Here is an 18,132-nt window from a genome sequence, read left to right on the forward strand (position 1 = left end):
AAGCCATATGTGCCTAATAGCACTGAGGTAGAAAGGAAAGTCAAGTGGTATTTTCAGAGAACACCCAGTGAAAAGAACTCCTTTAGATTGCTCAGCTACATAGAGTTCAAAAGGTCTCGAGCAGAGGTGGGTTTCATCAGGTTCTGACCAGTTCTGAAGAACTGGTAGCGGAAATTTTGAGTAGTTCAGAGAATTGGTAGTAAAAATTCTGACTGGCCCTGCCCCCATCTATTCTCTGCCTCCCGAGTTCCAGCTGATCGGGAGGGAATGCGGATTTTGCAGTAACCTTCCCCTGAATTAAGGAGGGAATGGAGATTTTACAGTATCCTTCCCTTGACACGCCCACCAAGCCACGCCCACCAAGCAATGCCCCGCCTACCAAGCCGCACCCACAGAACTGGTAGCCAGATATTGGAAATTAGATGTGAATTTTAGAATAGAAGAATGGTATTGTGAAATGTGGAAATTAGCTTTAAATGATAAAATGACATGTGATATTAAAATTAGAAATGGTGACTATAAAGAAGACATTTTCTGGAAAATTTGGAAACCATTTGTGGACTATGCGCTGGGAAAATTGGATGCTTCAGTACCTGTGCCCCGAGAACGTGGATTTTGGCGATCATGAGGATATATCCGAAGAACCAAATCTTCCTTTCTTATGTATAGCACAGGGTGAAATATTGTATATGTTGTTTGTAATGTTAGTAATTTAAAATATAAAATGTTAAAAATAATAATAATAATAAAAAAAAGAACTGGTAGTAAAAAAAATTTGAAACCTACCACTGGTCTTGAGACTAGTTTGTGGATTCATAGAAAAATAATTTTAAAAGTGGGACCTGTAACAACAGGGCACGTTGCAATGTACCTGAATGGCTTCTGTTTAAGAAGGTGTTGGTTCAGAAGAGTGAATTCTCCTTCTACCCATTTTCTCTGTTTTTCCCTTGAAACAACCAGTCAGCATTTTCTGACCATGGGGCATGGTCAGTTTCCCATTAAAATTTGGTTTTATTTTTTTGGGGGGGATATTTCTCCCTTTGTTTTCTTTCTTTCAGGTTGTTTCATAGATCACTAATTTCAGCAATTAGCTGCTGCCTCCCTCTTTTGGTTACTGTGGTTTTGCAATGCATGAGTCAAACTTTGGATATTTACTAGCTGCTAGTATGCGTAGCATTTCTTTTGCTCTAGAGCTAAGCCATTATAATTTATATTATACCTTGCACAAAGAGTATAATATAACACATACCTGAACAGCTTTGAAGTTGGCTGCATCATCAATGCCCTGCAGGCTTGCAGCCTCCTTGTTGAGGTAGTTATAAAGGCTGAATTTTCTTTCAAGTTTCAGCTGTTCTGTTGAAGAGAAGGAATTGTGGAAACGGAGTCCTGAGTAGCGCCTCCTCCAGTCAAGATTTTTTTTCAGATGCTATACAAGTAGTCCTCAACTTACAACAGTTCATTTAGTGACCGGCCAAAGTTACTTTAAAAAAAAGACACTTAAAAAAGTGACTTATGACCGTTTTTCACACGTACAACCATTGCAGCATCCCCATGATCAAAATTCAGACACTTGGCAACGGATATTTATGACGGTTGCAGTGTCGTGGGGTTATGTGATGACCTTTGGTGACCTTCTGAGAAGCAAAGTCGAGGGGGAAGCCAGATTCACTGAACAATCATGTTACTAATTTAATAACTGCAGTGATTCACTTAGCAACTGTGGCAAGAAAGGTCATAAAATGGGGCAAAACTCTCTTAACAAATCTCTCACTTAGCAATAGAAAATTTAGGCTCAATTGCAGTTGTAAGTAGAGGATTACCTATAATGTATCTTCAGTTCTCATGTGCCAATCAGTTTCAACCAAATGGAGAGATTCCCTATCTTGCCTTTAATATGACTTGGTATTTTTGGCCAAAAGTACTGACTTGAATAACTCCATTTATCATAAACTGATATCTTCTAGATGCAATCGTCTATAACTACCATAGCCAGTTAGCAGGCTGGTGGGGAAATATGATGGAGATTTTTATACAATGTACTGGGATGGGAATGATGCTCTGGTTCCGGCTATTCTATGTCTTCCCAGCTGCTGGGAAGAAATGGTTTCACATGGGAAAGGGACAACTTTCCCATAGCCAACTTGCTATGGCCAACTCACCATGGCCAACTTGCAACAGCCAACTCATCATGGCAAACTCCCTGCGGGAAAACTTGCTGCGGGACAATTTACCGATTCAATTTAATTATTTAAAATAAATAAAAATTTATTTTTATTTTTTAATATTAAATATTAAATAATATTATTTAAAAATTTATTTAAATTTTTGCCATTCACATTTCATTCTGTCCCTCCTTTTGTATCCTTTCTTTAATGATTCTGTTCCATCAGTTCTTTGATATAAGTGTAACTCTTGTCCCAGAATGAGTTGTCGTGCAGCAAGTTGGCCATGGCAAGTTGTCATAGACCTATTTAGCACAGTGGTTCTCAATTTGTGATCCGCAGACTTGAAGAAATGTTATGATTTAAATCTTTGGGGGTCCGTGGCTATAATCTATGGCCATTTAAAGTGGGTCCATGGTGAGGAAAAGGTTGAGAACCATTGCTTTAGTATCTTTGGCTAGCCACGCCTCAAATGAGTTGAGAAGATTCAACATTTCCTGTAACAAGTTTTCCAAATTCCAGAAAATAGATTGTTCCTGCATTCCCCTTATTTCAACCTCCCCCCATCTCATGTCCTTTTCTCTCTTTTTTGGGGGGGAGGGAGTATGGGGACTAATAATCCCACCCAAGTCAAGTGTGAAGGACATACTGAGCAACTGGTCTGAGCCTCCAGATAGGAGTTGGTAGAAGATGTGGAAGTTTCTCTCGCCCTTCACATGATGTACCACTCGGGATTTCTCCAGCAGGTCTGCAAGTAAATGCAGGACAAGAATGAAAAAAAAGTATGAAAACACATAGGCATCGGTGGGGAGAATTTAAGGCCAAGTTGTTCCCTCTGCGGATGTGGATGGCTAGAACATGTCCTCTATCAGCCAAGGAACACAATGGCACTCTCAAGTTCCAATAAAAGAGAATATTTGTAGCTCAGGGTTGAAATGAGGGGTCCTTTGTGCTCTCTGGGCTTGCTTGCTCTCAAGTTCATTATCTAGTTTACCCACTTTTCCTGCTTGATCCATCCATGCTGTTATTACTATGTGATCACTGCAATATAGGCACCTGGACCAGGAGATTTAAGTAGACTCTGCTGTTGTTGGTGTGCTTTCTTTTTGTGATTACCGTATTTTTCGGAGTATAAGACGATCTGGACTATAAGACGCAGTTACCTTTTTTGGGGAGGAAAACAAGAAAAAAAAATCTGCTTCTGCCTCCCAGCAATTTGCCTCCTTGCAGCAAACAGCAGAGGCCGAAAATGGGGTGCACCGAGGCGGCAATAGGCAATGGCAATCCCTGAAGCCTGAAACAGCTGATGGTCGGGAGGCCAATCCAACCGACAATCAGCTGCTTGTGCTAATCAGGCTGTGCCGAAACTGAAACGGGCTGTTTGCTCTTTGCTGCAAGGACGCAAATTGCTGGGAGGCAGAGGCTGAAGGGTGGGAGCCGGCGGGTGGGCAGGGCTATATTCGGTGTATAAGACGCACCCAAATTTTCATCCTCTTTTAGAGGGGGAATAAGTGTGTCTTATACTCTGAAAAATACAGTAATTAAGGTTTACTGTTTTAGCTCTGGACGCTACAGATTTTGTGTTGTGTTTTTTATTTTAATCTCTGTATGCTACTTAGATGTGCAACATGATACCAGTGTTCCAATATTTGAGGGGCTGCCAAAAAGACTTAGAATTTAGTGACAACTTTATTGTCACTTTGAATGTACACTAATCGGCATATATTAAAATGAAATTTCATTGCATACAGCTCTCAAAAGGTCCCTACCTCTAATATGCACTACATAAACATGACAAGATAAATAAATAAATACAAAATTATGTATGTATCCAGATATAAATATGACATGGAGAAACAACGCTGTCTAATTCGGATGTATATATACACGTGCATGGTGAGAAAAACAAATCTTGTGAGTTTAGCAGACGGATGGCATAGGGAACAAAGCTATTACAGAATCTGGAAGTCGTGCTAGAAATACTTTGAAACCTCCTCCCAGAGGGGGGAGACGAGGGGGTCAACCTATTTTCTAAAGCACCGGAAGGCAAGAAAGACAAGAAACAATGGATGGAAACTAACAAAGGAGAGCAGCAACCTAGAACTAAGAAGAAATTTCCTGACGGTGAGAACAATAAACCAGTGGATTGGCTTGCCTTCAGAAGTTGTGGGTGCTTTATCACTGGAGGCTTTTAAAAAGAGACTGGGCAGCCATCTGTCTGAAATGGTATAGAGCCGTGATGGCGAACCTATGGTACGTGTGCCACAGGTGGCACGTGGAGCCATATCTGTGGGCACGTGAGTGTTGCCCTAGCTCAGCTCCAGTGCGCATGCGCGTGCCAACCAGCTGATTTTTGGGTCTTCTGGGTCCACTGGAAGTCAGGAAATGGGCCATTTCCGGCCTCCGGAGGGGTGGGGAAGGCTGTTTTCACCCTCCCCAGGCTCCAAGAAAGCCTCTGGAGCCTGGGGAGGCCGAAAAATGGGCCTATGGGGGGAGTGCTGGGGGGGGATCGCACATGCATGCGCGGGGGGTGGGATGCATTGAATTATGGGTGTGGGCACACGTGCGGGCAACCCCCCCTGCTTTTGGCACGCGATGGCAAAAAGGTTACCCAACACTGGTATAGAGTCTCCTGCTTGAACAGGGGGCTGGATTAGAATACCTGCAAGGTCCCTTCCAACTGTGTTATTCTGCTTCTGTGAGATGGGCAGACATATAAATTATTTAAATAAGGAAATAAGCACAGGATTAGAAAAGCTTTGGACCTCCAGATATTGCTGAACTTTAATCCTACATTTCCAGCTTCTGGGCCAATGGTGAGGAATGTTGCAAATTGCCACTTAGCAAATCTGGAGGTCAGCCTCTCCTGGAATGACACAGAATTTCTGTTACTGGTTGGCAATCAAATATATGCCCCATTGGATAATTCCGTAGCACCTGTCCCATCTTAGCTCATCTCAAAAAGCTAAGTAGACCAGTATTTGGATGGGAGGTAAATTAAGAATTTCCACTGGTTTGAAAACAGATCCCCCATAAGCCCTCCAAAGCTGCAAAATTGCAAAGGAAAAAAAAGCAACTTTGCTCCAGTTTTCAATAAACCGTAGCAGAATGAGCGCAGAAACAATAACTAGGTCTGAAGCCAGTTTGGCACAAAATCTTCATGTAAAGGTGGCTGCCGTTAATTTAGAAAGTACAGGTAGTCCTTGACTTACAACAGTTCATTTAGTGACCGTTCAAAGCTACAACGGCATTGAAAAATGTGACATGACCATTTTTCTCAGTTATGACCTTTGCAGTATCCCCATGGTCATGTGATTAAAATTCAGATGCTTGGCACCTGGATTATACTTGAGATCTTTGCTGTGTCCCACACGCTGTGCTGTGTGATCCCCTTTTGCGGCCTTCTGGCAAGCGAAGTCAAGGGGGAAGCCAGATTCACTTAACCATGTTACTAACCTATCCGCTGCAATGATTCAGTTAACCACTGTGACAAGAAAGGTTGTAACGTGGGGCAAATCTCACTTAACGACTGCCTCACTGAACCACAGAAACGTTGGGCTCGATCGTGGTCATAAGTCGAGGATTATCTGTGCATATATGCATCGTTAATAATTTATATCCTCAGTCTCTGTTCCCAAAGAGTTCCTCTGGTACAGGAAGTCCTCGGCTTATGACCTCAGTTGGGGCCGAAACCTCTGTCGCTAAGGGATGCAGTTGTTAATCGAGTCAGGACTCGATTTTTCAAACCTTTTTTTCCTCAGTTGTTACATGAGTCACGTGGCTGTTAAGTGAATCCGGCTTCCCCATTGACTTTGCTTGTCAGAATCCCCCCATTTGTTTATCGAATGGTCAATAAATGAATGGCCATAAGTCAAAGGCTACCTGTATGGTAAATAGCACATGTCTGATTCTGACTCCAATTTTAGCAGATGTTCCCCTCCTATTGAAACGATCTGGAAGACCATACTCACAATTATTAATGACACCACCTAGAGGATCGCCTTTGAAGTCAAACTCAATATCCATGTATTTTCCCTGGAGAGAAAAAGAAACAGAGGGGAACATTTAGATTCGAATGAGAAGCCTTGAATCCCTAATGGATGTGACGGCTTCCCTGCCCCCCCCCTTTTTTTTTTTGTTGTTGTTGCTTTGGGCTAGTTCAAGGTATTGCATAGACATGTAGCTGGGTGCGTTTGAAACTTAACTCTCTGAAAACAGAGGAGTCTGGTGGTATTCGAAAAACTAATCTCCTTATTGTGATGTGAACAATAAATGCCTCAGCAGGTGGCAGCACTTGAATGATCTTTTTTGAAGTTGGAAGCCAAGCTAAGTCTGCTTGCATGGGAGATAACCACGGCTCTAGATTAGACCATATTCAGTCTAGCACTCTGCAAAAGACAATAGCGGCCCATTTCTGTGTTGTAGCTGGGTTGTATCCCTGAACTCATCAGGAGTTGATCTTGATTGAAAGAAGAATTTCCTATTTTAAAGCTCTATACAGATTAGCATTTAAGGTGACACAAAACAATCTGGTTTTTTTTTTTTTTTGCTTTAATTTATATGCCGCCCTTCTCCGGAGACTCAGGGCGGCTTACAATGCGTTAAGCAATAGCCTTCATGCTTTTGTATATTTATACAAAGTCAGCTTATTGCCCCCCACAATCTGGGTCCTCATTTCACCTACCTTTGAAAGGATGGAAGGCTGAGTCAACCTTGAGCCTGGTGAGATTTGAACTTGCAGTAATTGCAAGCAGCAGTTGTTAATAACAGTGCTTTAGCCCACTGTACTACAGGCTCTTCTGCTACAGGCTGTTGGTTTCGTTGCAGTGATTTGACATATTTACTCTTCTGGAAATTGTCTGAAGGCAGTAACTAAGGATCAAATTACTTTTGATATGTACACATTCCGCAGTGCACAAGTAAAAGTTACATATGGGATCTAGATGAATTGGCACTAGAGGGACTTAAGATAATTCTCCTTTCCTTCTTTGCTCTAAAGTCTCATTACTGCAACGTTGAGACCCATCTTTCATTGTTAACGCACTTTCGTGAGCTACAACATGTCCAGTTAGAAATGCATTTAAATTATGTCGGGTTTTTTTTTTTCTATAGCAACTGCTTCACAGCACAATTTCATTGTGTTCTATATGAGGGAACTGACTGTAGAACACAAAAATGAAATGTTGCGCTACACAAGAATTGTTTTGGTAGATTCCAGGAAGTGTTTACATCAGGATAAATGTTAAGTGTGATTTAATTGTACAAGTTGGGTCACAATTCTATTTCTAATTTTCTTAAAAACATGTTAGCCTTCAAAACAGCAAAAATAGAATTGTGTACCTGGAAAAGTCCAAGTAAGTTTGTGTGTGAGACGGAGGGGAAAAAAAAGAGAGAATAAAGAAGCACTTCCACCGTTTCTAAAAGTGAAAAGATAAATCTACTTGGCTCTATGACTAGCAGAAGAATTTTTCTTTGTGCACCACTTGAGTTGCAGGACCCAGGATTTGAAAAAAACTGTAACTCTAGATTTGCTCCCAAGTCTAGATCGATAACGCATATCTTTTAAGAAATGTTAGAAGTTGTGCTAGATCTACTCAGTAGTAATTCTCCATCAACTACTTACAAATCGGGAGGAGTTGTCATTGCGGATGGTTTTGGCATTCCCAAAGGCTGAAAGAAGAGGAGGAAAAAATGCTCATTTCCCTAGGAATAATTTTGTAGGCAAGTCTAGCTGTTGGCAGCACAGCATTATAAAGCCTTGAGGCAAAATTAGGGAGGCAATGTACCAGTAAATATAGACCAGGGGTCCCCAAAGGGCTCATTCATTGACCACCTTCATGAAGTTTCAGATTGTTCATTGACCCCCAAACATTCATTATATGAAAACAATTTAATAAATATTGCTTTAATTAATAGTACTATGAATAACAACAATAACAGCAATGAATAATCCCATGGATAGCTGGGGGTCAATACCGACCACTTTGGAGAACCCTGGTGCAATATAGACCAACAATAAACAACTATCAGTGCATCAGTTTCCCCCCAATTTGGTGCCTTCTAACATATTAGCCAACCAGTATAGCCAATGTACACAGGGGAGAATTCCAACCAACCAACATGTTGAGGATTCTTCTGGAAAAGTTGGAAAAGGTGACTTTGCCACAGCCAACTTGCCACGGCCATCTTGCTGCAGGACAATGACATAGCCAATTCTATGCAGTGCGACAATTGGCACTGTTTCTTTGACATTATATCCATTGACTGTTTCTTTGACATTATATCCATTGACAAAAATGGAAATAATGTTGAGGAAACCGTGGCAAGTAACATTTATTGTGTTGAGTTATCCCGCGTGGAATTTTCCGTGGTGAGTTGGCGTACTATGAGTTGGATGTGGCGAGCTGTCCTGTGGCGAGATGGCTGTGGCAAGTTGGCTTCAGAGAACTGACCTTTTCCAACTTTTCCAGAAGTATCCTTAACATGTTCGCTGGTGGCAGCAAGATGGCCACAGTGAGTTGGCTGAGGTAAATTGTCCCATTCCAGAAGGAGAGGGAGGGCGGGTCTTTCAGTATTTCTTACTGAAAGACTGAATATCCCAGTGCTCCCAGAATTGCAAAAACAAAAAAAAGTAAAGGAATTTCTTTTAAACTTGGTTTTAATCCTTGTTATCCCAGAGTCTTTTATGAGTGAGCACTTTAGAAATTGAAATTATAAATAAATAAATTTCCTCCCCCATGTCCCAAGAAGCATGATTATTTGATGTTTTCTTGCTAACTGGAAATGTTTGGCAGGAGCAGAAGGAAAACAGAGCAGGGAATCTACCAGTGCCCATGCTCTATTAATCCCATTGTCCTATAAATTTTATTTATTTATTTAGCATATGGCATCTATAGAGGCCACGCAATCACTGATATACAAATTTAGTTTAAATAAAGTGTGTGTGTGTGTGTGTGTGTGTGTGTGTGTGTGTATACACACCAGAGGTGGGTTTCATCAGTTTCTGACCACTTCTGGAGAACCAGTAGCGGAAATTTTGAGTAGTTCGGAGAACCGGTAGTAAAAATTCTGACTGGTCCCACCCCCATCTATTCTCTGCCTCCCAAGTCCCAGCTGATCGGGAGGAAATGGGGATTTTGCAGTAACCTTCCCCTGGATTGGTAAGGGAATGGAGATTTTACAGTATCCTTCCCCTGCAATGCCCACCAAGCCATGGCCACCAAACCACGCCACACCCACCAAGCCACACCCACAGAACCGGTAGTAAAAAAATTTGAAACCCACCACTGATACACACATACACATACACTATATATATATATACATATACATACATGAACACACACACACACACACACACACACATATATATATATGTATGTATAAGTTACTGCAAAAGACTGCTGACATAAGCCTGATGATGGCAGATGGGATTCTGTCGAAACGTCGCTTCTACCCTTTTAGGGATATATCCACAATTACACGGGAAGAAACCCGAAATATTAACTATACACACATACATAACCGTGAAAACTTACATAAACATATACACACACACACACACACACACACACACACACATATGTTTGTGTGTGTATCTATGTATGTATGTGTATAGATGATATTATTTCCTATATTGTATTGTCCAAAATGGGATAGATGTTATAATTCAATATCTAAAGAAGCTAAACTGGTTCTGGTGCAGCTGCAATGAAATCATCCCAGGTGCCCTCAAATTTCCTGAGAAGAAATTCTTGAACTATATGTGTTATAGTTGATTCAGTGCATCACAGTTGCATTGCGGACTCTCGGCCATTCCCCATTTATAAGGGGCTGTGCCTTATAAATCATGCCAGTGGTAAGTTAGGGATTGCCATTACAGGTAGCAAATTTTATGCAGTACTGGTTTTTTTTCTTTTCTTTGCCAGTTCAAGAGCTGGAGAACAGATCTTTGACTCAGCTGTGAAGAAAAACTCCAACAACCCCTCCTTATAACCGCTGCAAATGCAGTGTAGGTGCCCAGTTGGGAGATGTGCACTTTCTCAGCAACAAAATACTGTTTTTGCATTATGGGGAAATGTGATAATAGGTAATTGCCCAGTGAATGCCTATACGTACTGATCAGCTCCTATAGAATTGATCCCTCCCTTTCCCATCCCTTACAAAGGCTGCAAGTACATACCTTCCAGGACAGGATTGGACTGTAGAAGCTGTTCCTTGACACGATTCACCTCCTCCCCTTTTCCACATACAGCTGCCACATAGGACATTACTAACTTGCTGGCCTCTGAGGAAGAAAAGGTGTGAGCAGCAAAGAATCAGTGAGAGAATAAATGACTTGCTACTAGGGATATTTAAAAAGACCCAGTTTTGGTGAGGTGAATAGGACACAAGGCTAAAAATCAGAAGGCAATGTGATCAAGTCCTTCCCTAGGCCAGCTGGGTCACCTTGGGCCAGTCTCTCTCTCTTAGTCCCTAAAAAGGAGACAAGGGCATGTCAAAGAGGAGAAGGGGTGGGATTCAGCCGGTTCGGACCAGTTTGGGCGAATTGGATGTTAATTTTAATCTGCTTCGTTGAACCGGTTGTTCCAAGGACTGCTTGACCCTGCCCACCCCTTCCCTCCCTTCCCAGGAGTCTCCATGTGGCCTGTTTTGGATGCCAGGTAAGTGCAAGGCATACGCAGAGGCTCTGGGAGGGCAAAAAACGGGCCTACCAGAAGTACCAGAAGTCCGGAAAAGTGCCCATTTCCGGCCTCTGGAGGGCCTCTGCTGCCCAGGAGAGGCCATTTTCGCCCTCCTGTAGGCTCAAGGAAAGCCTCCGGAGCCTGGGGAGGGTGAAAACGCCCCCTCCCAGGTGCGGTGCAGGAGGCCAAGTAGGCCACGCCCCCATGGCCACACCCATCTAGCAACTGGGCAGTGAACCAGTTGCTGAAATTTTTCAATTCCACCCCTGGGCATACGCTATCCTGTCTTGTTCCCTACTCAGAAAAAAATCCTCAGTAGGAATCCACTACTAAACAATCCCTAATGTAGGTGGCTATCCAGTTCCAGATAATTCTTTTTATTTCTCTGCAGAGAGACCCACAGTTTGAGACAGGCTGTGCCACTGCTTAAGGCCTCTTAATTCATGAGGAAATTCCTCCTTGTGATCATAGAAAGCATTTAGAACTTCATTGGTGAACTGAATTGCTTGTAGGCATCTGGATTATGTTATTTGGGAAGGAGAGAGGGCACATCTATTATATCACTCCATGTGATTCAAGAATATATCCCTCATGGAGGAATAATTTCCATGTAACTTGCCACCGAAGCAGTAGCAATTGTAAAGGAACTCTCTCCAACCTGGTAGTCCCAAATTGGTTGCACAGCTATTGCTATCATCCCAAGGAATGGAGCCAATAGCATAGGTGGGTTTCAGCCAGGGGTGAAATCTAAAATTTTTCCCTACCGGTTCTGTGGGCGTGGCTCGGTGGGGGGGGGTGTCCTGTGACTGAGTGGGCGTGGCCAACTCAATGTCACTCACAGCCACGCCCACTCAGTCACAAGACTCCCTTCCACCAAGCCACGCCCACAGAACCCGGTAGGAAAACTTTTTAAATTTCTTTCTCCCGCGGCTGCACCCACCCGCCCCATTCCCCGGACTCCTACTGCTCACCTTTGTCCCGCAGCTGGCTGTCAGGGAAGGCAAGCACCCGAAAGGTACCGGAGTCACTCACTCTCCTTCTTGAATGAGCCGCTCTGATCCACACGCCGGCTGCGCAAGCGCACAGTTTATTTAATTCAGCGGCAGGTTGGATGTGCGCTTGCGCAACTGGCGCATGGACCAGAGCAGCTCATTCAAGAAGGAGAGTGAGCGACTCCGCTACCTTTCGGGCGCTTGCCTTCCCTGACAGCCAGCCGCGGGAGAAAGGTGAGCAGTAGGAGTCCGGGAATGGTGCATTTCCCGAGTTTGGGGAATGGGGCGGGTGGGTGGAGCTTCCAGCTGCCATTGCTACCGGTTCTCCGAACCACCGGCTATCATCGCTACCTACTCGCCCGAGCCGGTCTGAATCGGGAGCATTTCACCCCTGGTTTCAGCAGGTTCTGACCAGTTCTGGAGAACCGGTAGTGGAAATTTTGAGTAGTTCGGAGAACCAGTAAATACCACCTCTGGCTGGCCCCGCCCCCATCTATTCTCTGCCTCCTGAGTCCCAGCTGATTGGGAGGAAATGGGGATTTTGCAGTATCCTTCCCCTGCCACACCCACCAAGCCACACCCACAGAACCGGTAGTAAAAAAATTTGAAACCCACCAGTGGCCAATAGGATTTTCTGACTAGGGATGAGGGGTATTCTAGCCCAATACAACACAGGCTGTGGACGTTTGCTTCAATTGCTTAAATTTGTAGACATCTGGCAGTGCCACTAAACTAATTCTAATGAACCACTTTGCCCCTGGGTTCCCTCTCCCGCTTCTATATTCTGCTTCATTGATTTGTGAAAGCTCATATTAAAATGTATTTATTTAAAGAGAGCCTTTCAAGAGTGATCTGCTCCCATGCTATTTAGATGACGGTTGAAAAACGTATTGATCTCTGCTCATCTCCGAGTACTTCAAATACGCAACTCCTAACACTAGCAAGAAAAAGGACCGAAGAAGCAGAATTACAAATGTTAAGCAAAGTTATCAGAATGTCCTCCCCCCACAAAGTTTGAGGATGGGAATAAGATGATTGTGCAACGAATCCTCTTGGTTTGAAGACTTTCCCATCCCTTTTGGTGTTTTCAGTTGCATCCCCTACCTGTCCCTGTAGTGATCAACTCAACCCTGTAGTGATCACCAGAGGAGCTCTGGTGACTCAGCAGACTAAAGCACTGTTATTAACATCCACTTACATCTGCTGCCTGCAATTACTGCAAGTTCAAATCTCACCAGATTCAAGGTTGACTCAGCCTTCCATCCTTTCTAAGGTAGGTAAAATGTGGACCCAGTTTGTGGGGGCAATAAACTGACTTTGTATAAATATACAAAAGTATGAAGGCTATTGCTTAACGCATTGTAAGCCACCCTGAGTCTCCGGAAAAGGGCGGCATATAAATCAAATTTAAAAAAAATTCATGAGTGATCCCACCCCTGGTTTTCTCCTGTCCCTTCCAAACTCCGCCAAGCTTGGCTAGGAGTTGCCTCTTGCCAATGCTTTCTTTTTTCTCTGCCCATCTTGAGGAACCCAGAAATCCTCACTCACCTGTTTTTCCGGCCCCGCTCTCGCCAGTAATAAGGATGCATTGATCTTTGTCTTGATCCTTCAGTGAGTGGTAAGCATCATCAGCAATGGCATAACTGGGCAAACAAGGGAGAAGAGTGAAGAGGGCTGTTGCTTTGGATTCCCCCAGGACCTGCCTTCTCCCTCTCGTCCCCTGGAATCCGTTCCTGAGAGTTGTTGGGTATGATCATTCCCACTCCATTCCCATCTCACTTACATGTGAGGCTTGACAGCAAAGAAGTTGCAGTTCCTGTACTCTTCCACTGTTTTTGCCGAGTAAATGGGCAGTGGCTGATATGGGTTCAGTGAGATCACCACATTCCCAATGTAGGTCTGTGAGGCAGAAATAGGTTGTTCTCGTTAGCAAGAGGGCAGCGCTCAGGCTGTAGGAGAAAGAGTCAAAGGTTGGATCTGTCCCAAAGGTGCTTTTTCAAGAGGCTACCGTACTTTCTGGTTTTTGTTTGAAGACCTTTCGCTTCTCATCCAAGAAGCTTCTTCAGCTCTGAACAAGCTTCTTGGATGAGAAGCGAAGCGTCTTCAAAGAAAAACCAGAAAGTATAGTTGCCTCTTGAAAAAGCACCTTTGAGACAACCATGACCTGGATGACTGAGAGTCTCCATAGACATCTGTCCCTCTGGTTCACCATTGCCATTTGCTTCTATTCCTATTTCCTACTCTGGCTCAGGAAGACCAGGGGGAACCAGGAAGCAAAGAGGCCTCATTGCCATGATCTTCTTGCTAATCGTTTTTTATCTACTTGGCGGGCAAATAGGCTGGTCCTATTCATTGAGTAGAGCAAGGCAGCTGCTCAGTGACCACTGTCAAAACAAAGGCAACAAGAAAGAGCAATCTGCCAGACTAGACAGTTTTGTATATGGACCAAGGGAAGGCCTCTTCTGGGGTTTAGGATTTGGCAATATAATATCTTGGTCCAGTCCTGCTAATGCTGGTAAAGAAGATCTACCCACTGCAGGTCTCCTATAACATGGAGCCTGATAGATTTAATAAATTCCATTGATCTTTCCTCTTTTAGCTGTGTCATGTCACGTTACCCAAGCTTTGTAGAACTAGTAGGGGAAATTGGGCTCTGCCCATTACTATAAATCAGGTACGGGTAGTCCTACAATTTATTTAGTGACCCTTTGAAATTACAAACAGCACAGAAGAAAGTGACTTATGACCGGTTTTCACAGCTACAACCGTTGCAGCATACCTAGGGTCGCGCGATCAAAATTCAGATGCTTGGCAATTGGTTCATATTTATGACGATTGCAGTGACCCGGGGTCATGTGATCACTTTTTGCGACCCTCTGACAAGGAAAGTCAATGGGGAAACCAGATTCACTTAACAAATTAGTGTTACTAACTTAACAACTGCAGTGATTCACTTAATAATTGTGACAAGAAAGGTCGTAAAACGGGGCAAAACTCACTTAACAACTGTCTCACTTAGCAATGGAAATTTAGGGCTTCAATTTTGGTCGTAAGTCGAGGACTACCTGTGTTAAAGAGGAGGAATCTGGTTAAGTGGGATCCTGCTGCTGTGGTGGAATATAGTCTGGAGTCCAGGGAGGGAGGGGCTGCATTCCAGAGAAGCAAGAGACAGCAAAAGTTTGGATAATTTGATTGGGAGAAAAAAGACCAAGTCAGATCTTGCTATGATGCGAATTTTTAGTTTGGCAAGATTTCTGTTTATAGCTGAGGAACAATATGAAATTCAACATGTCTTTCTTGGTTTTGGAGCCTGACACCTGCCCTACTTAACAGGCCTTTCCCTTATTGCCTTTTCCCATGGCTCCTTCACTTCCTCATCTTCCCTCCACTCCATCTCATCTGATAATTGATGATTCTAGAAGAATAAACTCTCATGTTACCGATCAATGGATACTGTGCACTATTCCAACTTTTGTTGCACCAGCGGAAAAAGAAAACACACAGGAAGACTTCAAAGAGAGGATTATTTCATTTGATAGAAAGTTAAGACTCCTTAACCAAACTCAGCTCTTGATGATTTTATAGACTTTTTTTTTTTTTTTTTTTTTTGCAGGGGTATGAAAACTGCTTTGCCAAGGTCCCTTTCTGGGATTTAATAATCCCCCCAATTTCCCAGTCTAATCAGGTGTTTCCTATCCAAATACGAGCCAGGTCTCACTCTGCTTACTGTTGTGAAGTTTCTTTTTCTGCTTTTGCTTTGTTTTTTGAGATCAACAAAGCTTGGCAAGGTGCTGCCACCTGCCATGAATGAGACGAGGCAATTAGATTCAGTATTTATTTTCCAATGATCTTCTGTGCTGGGCAGAGTTAAACCTGGATATAATGGATTTTTTTTTTAAGGAATAAACTCCTGTGGGTTGGGACCTCTTTATTCCAAATCCCTTATTAAATATTTGTGTACTCCGTATAAATAAATGGCAATGATACAAGGAACAAATTATTAGTACTTAGAAGGCACAAGCAAGTTGAATGTTTCCATTAATTTTTGCATTGCTATTAGTTATTCTCTGCTGACTATGCATTGTATTCTCTTGAAAGCCAGTCCTACCTTGGCTTTTAAAGCAGAATTTATTAATAAAAAGTGACCATGAAAAATACAAATATTATTAGGATGGAACTCCCTTAATGTTTCCTATGGTTGAACACACAGCGCAGAGGTACTTCTGAATAGACTGTGCACAAAAATTAATTTGGTGTAGTGGTGAAGGTGCTGGCTTGGAAACCAGGAAATGGAGACTTGTAGGCTTCCCTTAGGCATGAAAACTGGTTGGATGATTTGGGATTCTCTCTTAGCCCAGGTTGTGGTTGTGGGGAAAATAGGAGACAGGAACATTGGGTCTATTCACCACCTTGAGTTATATCTAGAAAAAGCAGGATACAAATGTAATAATAATGATCGCCTGGGATGCAATCCCAAGACTTCTGAAGCACTATTTGAACACTATCGACATTGACAAAATCAACATCGATCAATTGCAAAAGGCAGCTCTATCTGAAGCAGCTTACATCCTGTGATGGTACCTTTAACACCATCTAACAACAATATCTGTCTATCTCAAATCTTGGGATGGACTCAATAGATAGATAAAAATGCCAAAACCAATCTGCCGAATGTGCGACCAACAACAACAACAACAACAACAACAATAGTTTCAATTTTGAGAAGTGACTGCTCTCAAAATGGAAGGTAACCTCTATCTGAAGAATTGCCTGGTTTAATCAGAGGAAGTTGTCCATCCACAATAAGGAATAGAAGATACATGGATCATCCTCCTATTGAGATGTCCTGCTTTCCTTTTATAGCACTTTTTTTTCATTTTGCAGCAGTGCATAATAATCAGCACATGAAAATACTTATGAAAACCATTTGGCCCTTTGTGTTGGTTGTATTCCCTCCTTTTTAGGATCGTACTGTTCATTGTGACAGTGAAAGTATTTGCTCTGATTGCATGCATCCTAGTAGATCTTTGCAGGTTCTAATTTGTTGACCCTAAACGAAAAGACTCCCAGATCTGTTGTTCTCTGTATCCCTCCCCATCTCCACTTACATAGATTTCTTGATGTTCGAAGCGTTTCTTCAAGTTCTGCATCAATGTGTCTTCAGTCAGCGGCTCCAACAACACCAGGTCTCCTACACCCACAGAGTCAAGCACTGCCATACTCTCCATGGTTGCAAGAACGGCCGGGATTCCAAACACAGAGGAAAGTAACCTGCAAGTGAGTGAGTCACGGGTTAAATCCAGATGTTTTTGCCACACAATCAAGAGCTTTTCACACAATGACTTATGAAAAACAGTTGCAGATTCTTGGTTTCATTCTTGGTACCAATGACAATCCATAGATAATAAAGTACAAAAAAAAAAGCATAAAGACCAATGCGAGTTTTATAACAGTAGAAATAATCAAATAATTAAGATGATCTAGGTCACTGCTTGACTAACTGTGCAATTTAGAGAATGGCCCATAAATGGGTGTTTTGGAGAAGGATCCCAAGAATACCATAGACAACCAAGAAAACAAACTGATGGACCATTGAACAAATCAATCCAGAGTTCTCTTGAGGCATAAATGATCAGACTTAAATTATCCTATTTTGGACACTATGTGAAGATCTTGGTCTCTGGAAAAGACTGTAATGCTGAGAGAAATGGAAGGAAATAGAAGAAGAGGATGACCAGCAGCATGGTAGTTGAATTCAATTACAGCGGTAATGGGTACCATTCAAAGATCTGAAAGATCAGATTAGAGACAGATTGTCATGGAGAAAATGCATATAGCAATAGCACTTAGATTTATATACTGCTTTACAGTGCTTTACAGCCCTCTCTAAGTGGTTTACAGAGTCAGCCTATTGCCCCCAACAATCTGGGTCCTCATTTTACTGACCTTGGAAGGATGGAAGGCTTTGAACCAGTGAGATTTGAACTGCCAAACTGCTGGCAGCCGGGCAGTCAGCAGAAGTAGCCTGTTGCAGTACTGCATTCTAACCACTGTGCCACCACGGCTATCTATCTGATTGTTAGGAGTCAAAAATGACTTGATGACATATAATCAATCAGTCAATCAATCAATCAACCAATCAATCAACCATATAAATGGATATCTTTGCAAAATAATTATACTTCAGACTCTAGACAAATCCCGAATTAGTATCTTTCTTATATTTATTCAATTTATTATCTTTCTCTCAATTACACTGATACTTCCCTAAACTTCATGTTATGAACTAAGTTT

At 42.5% G+C, this 18,132-nt stretch overlaps 1 protein-coding gene across 2 annotated transcripts in view; it reads right to left on the reverse strand.

Moving 5' to 3' along the window:
• The window catches only part of LOC139312830 (unconventional myosin-Ia-like), a 59,278-nt gene extending 42,209 nt beyond the window's left edge, over nucleotides 1–17,069 (reverse strand). Inside the window, exons 1-8 of one of the 2 annotated variants that reach the window (XM_070937957.1) lie at nucleotides 16,947–17,069; nucleotides 13,622–13,737; nucleotides 13,387–13,481; nucleotides 10,345–10,449; nucleotides 7,786–7,832; nucleotides 6,134–6,197; nucleotides 2,812–2,910; nucleotides 1,250–1,353 (exon numbers count right to left, since the gene is read on the reverse strand). In XM_070937957.1, coding sequence (XP_070794058.1) covers nucleotides 1,250–1,353; nucleotides 2,812–2,910; nucleotides 6,134–6,197; nucleotides 7,786–7,832; nucleotides 10,345–10,449; nucleotides 13,387–13,481; nucleotides 13,622–13,737; nucleotides 16,947–17,066 — 750 coding nt within the window. In that variant the 5' untranslated portion in view covers nucleotides 17,067–17,069. The remainder of the gene's footprint in view (nucleotides 1–1,249; nucleotides 1,354–2,811; nucleotides 2,911–6,133; nucleotides 6,198–7,785; nucleotides 7,833–10,344; nucleotides 10,450–13,386; nucleotides 13,482–13,621; nucleotides 13,738–16,946) is intronic. The other variant, XM_070937956.1, reaches the window with a different exon arrangement.
• Between the last annotated feature and the right edge of the window lie 1,063 nt (nucleotides 17,070–18,132).

Source organism: Pituophis catenifer, unplaced genomic scaffold (genome assembly GCF_029215685.1).
Source record: "Pituophis catenifer annectens isolate HBS135680 unplaced genomic scaffold, rPitCat1.0.hap2 SCAF_2, whole genome shotgun sequence".
In the NCBI taxonomy this organism is placed as follows: domain Eukaryota; kingdom Metazoa; phylum Chordata; class Lepidosauria; order Squamata; family Colubridae; genus Pituophis; species Pituophis catenifer.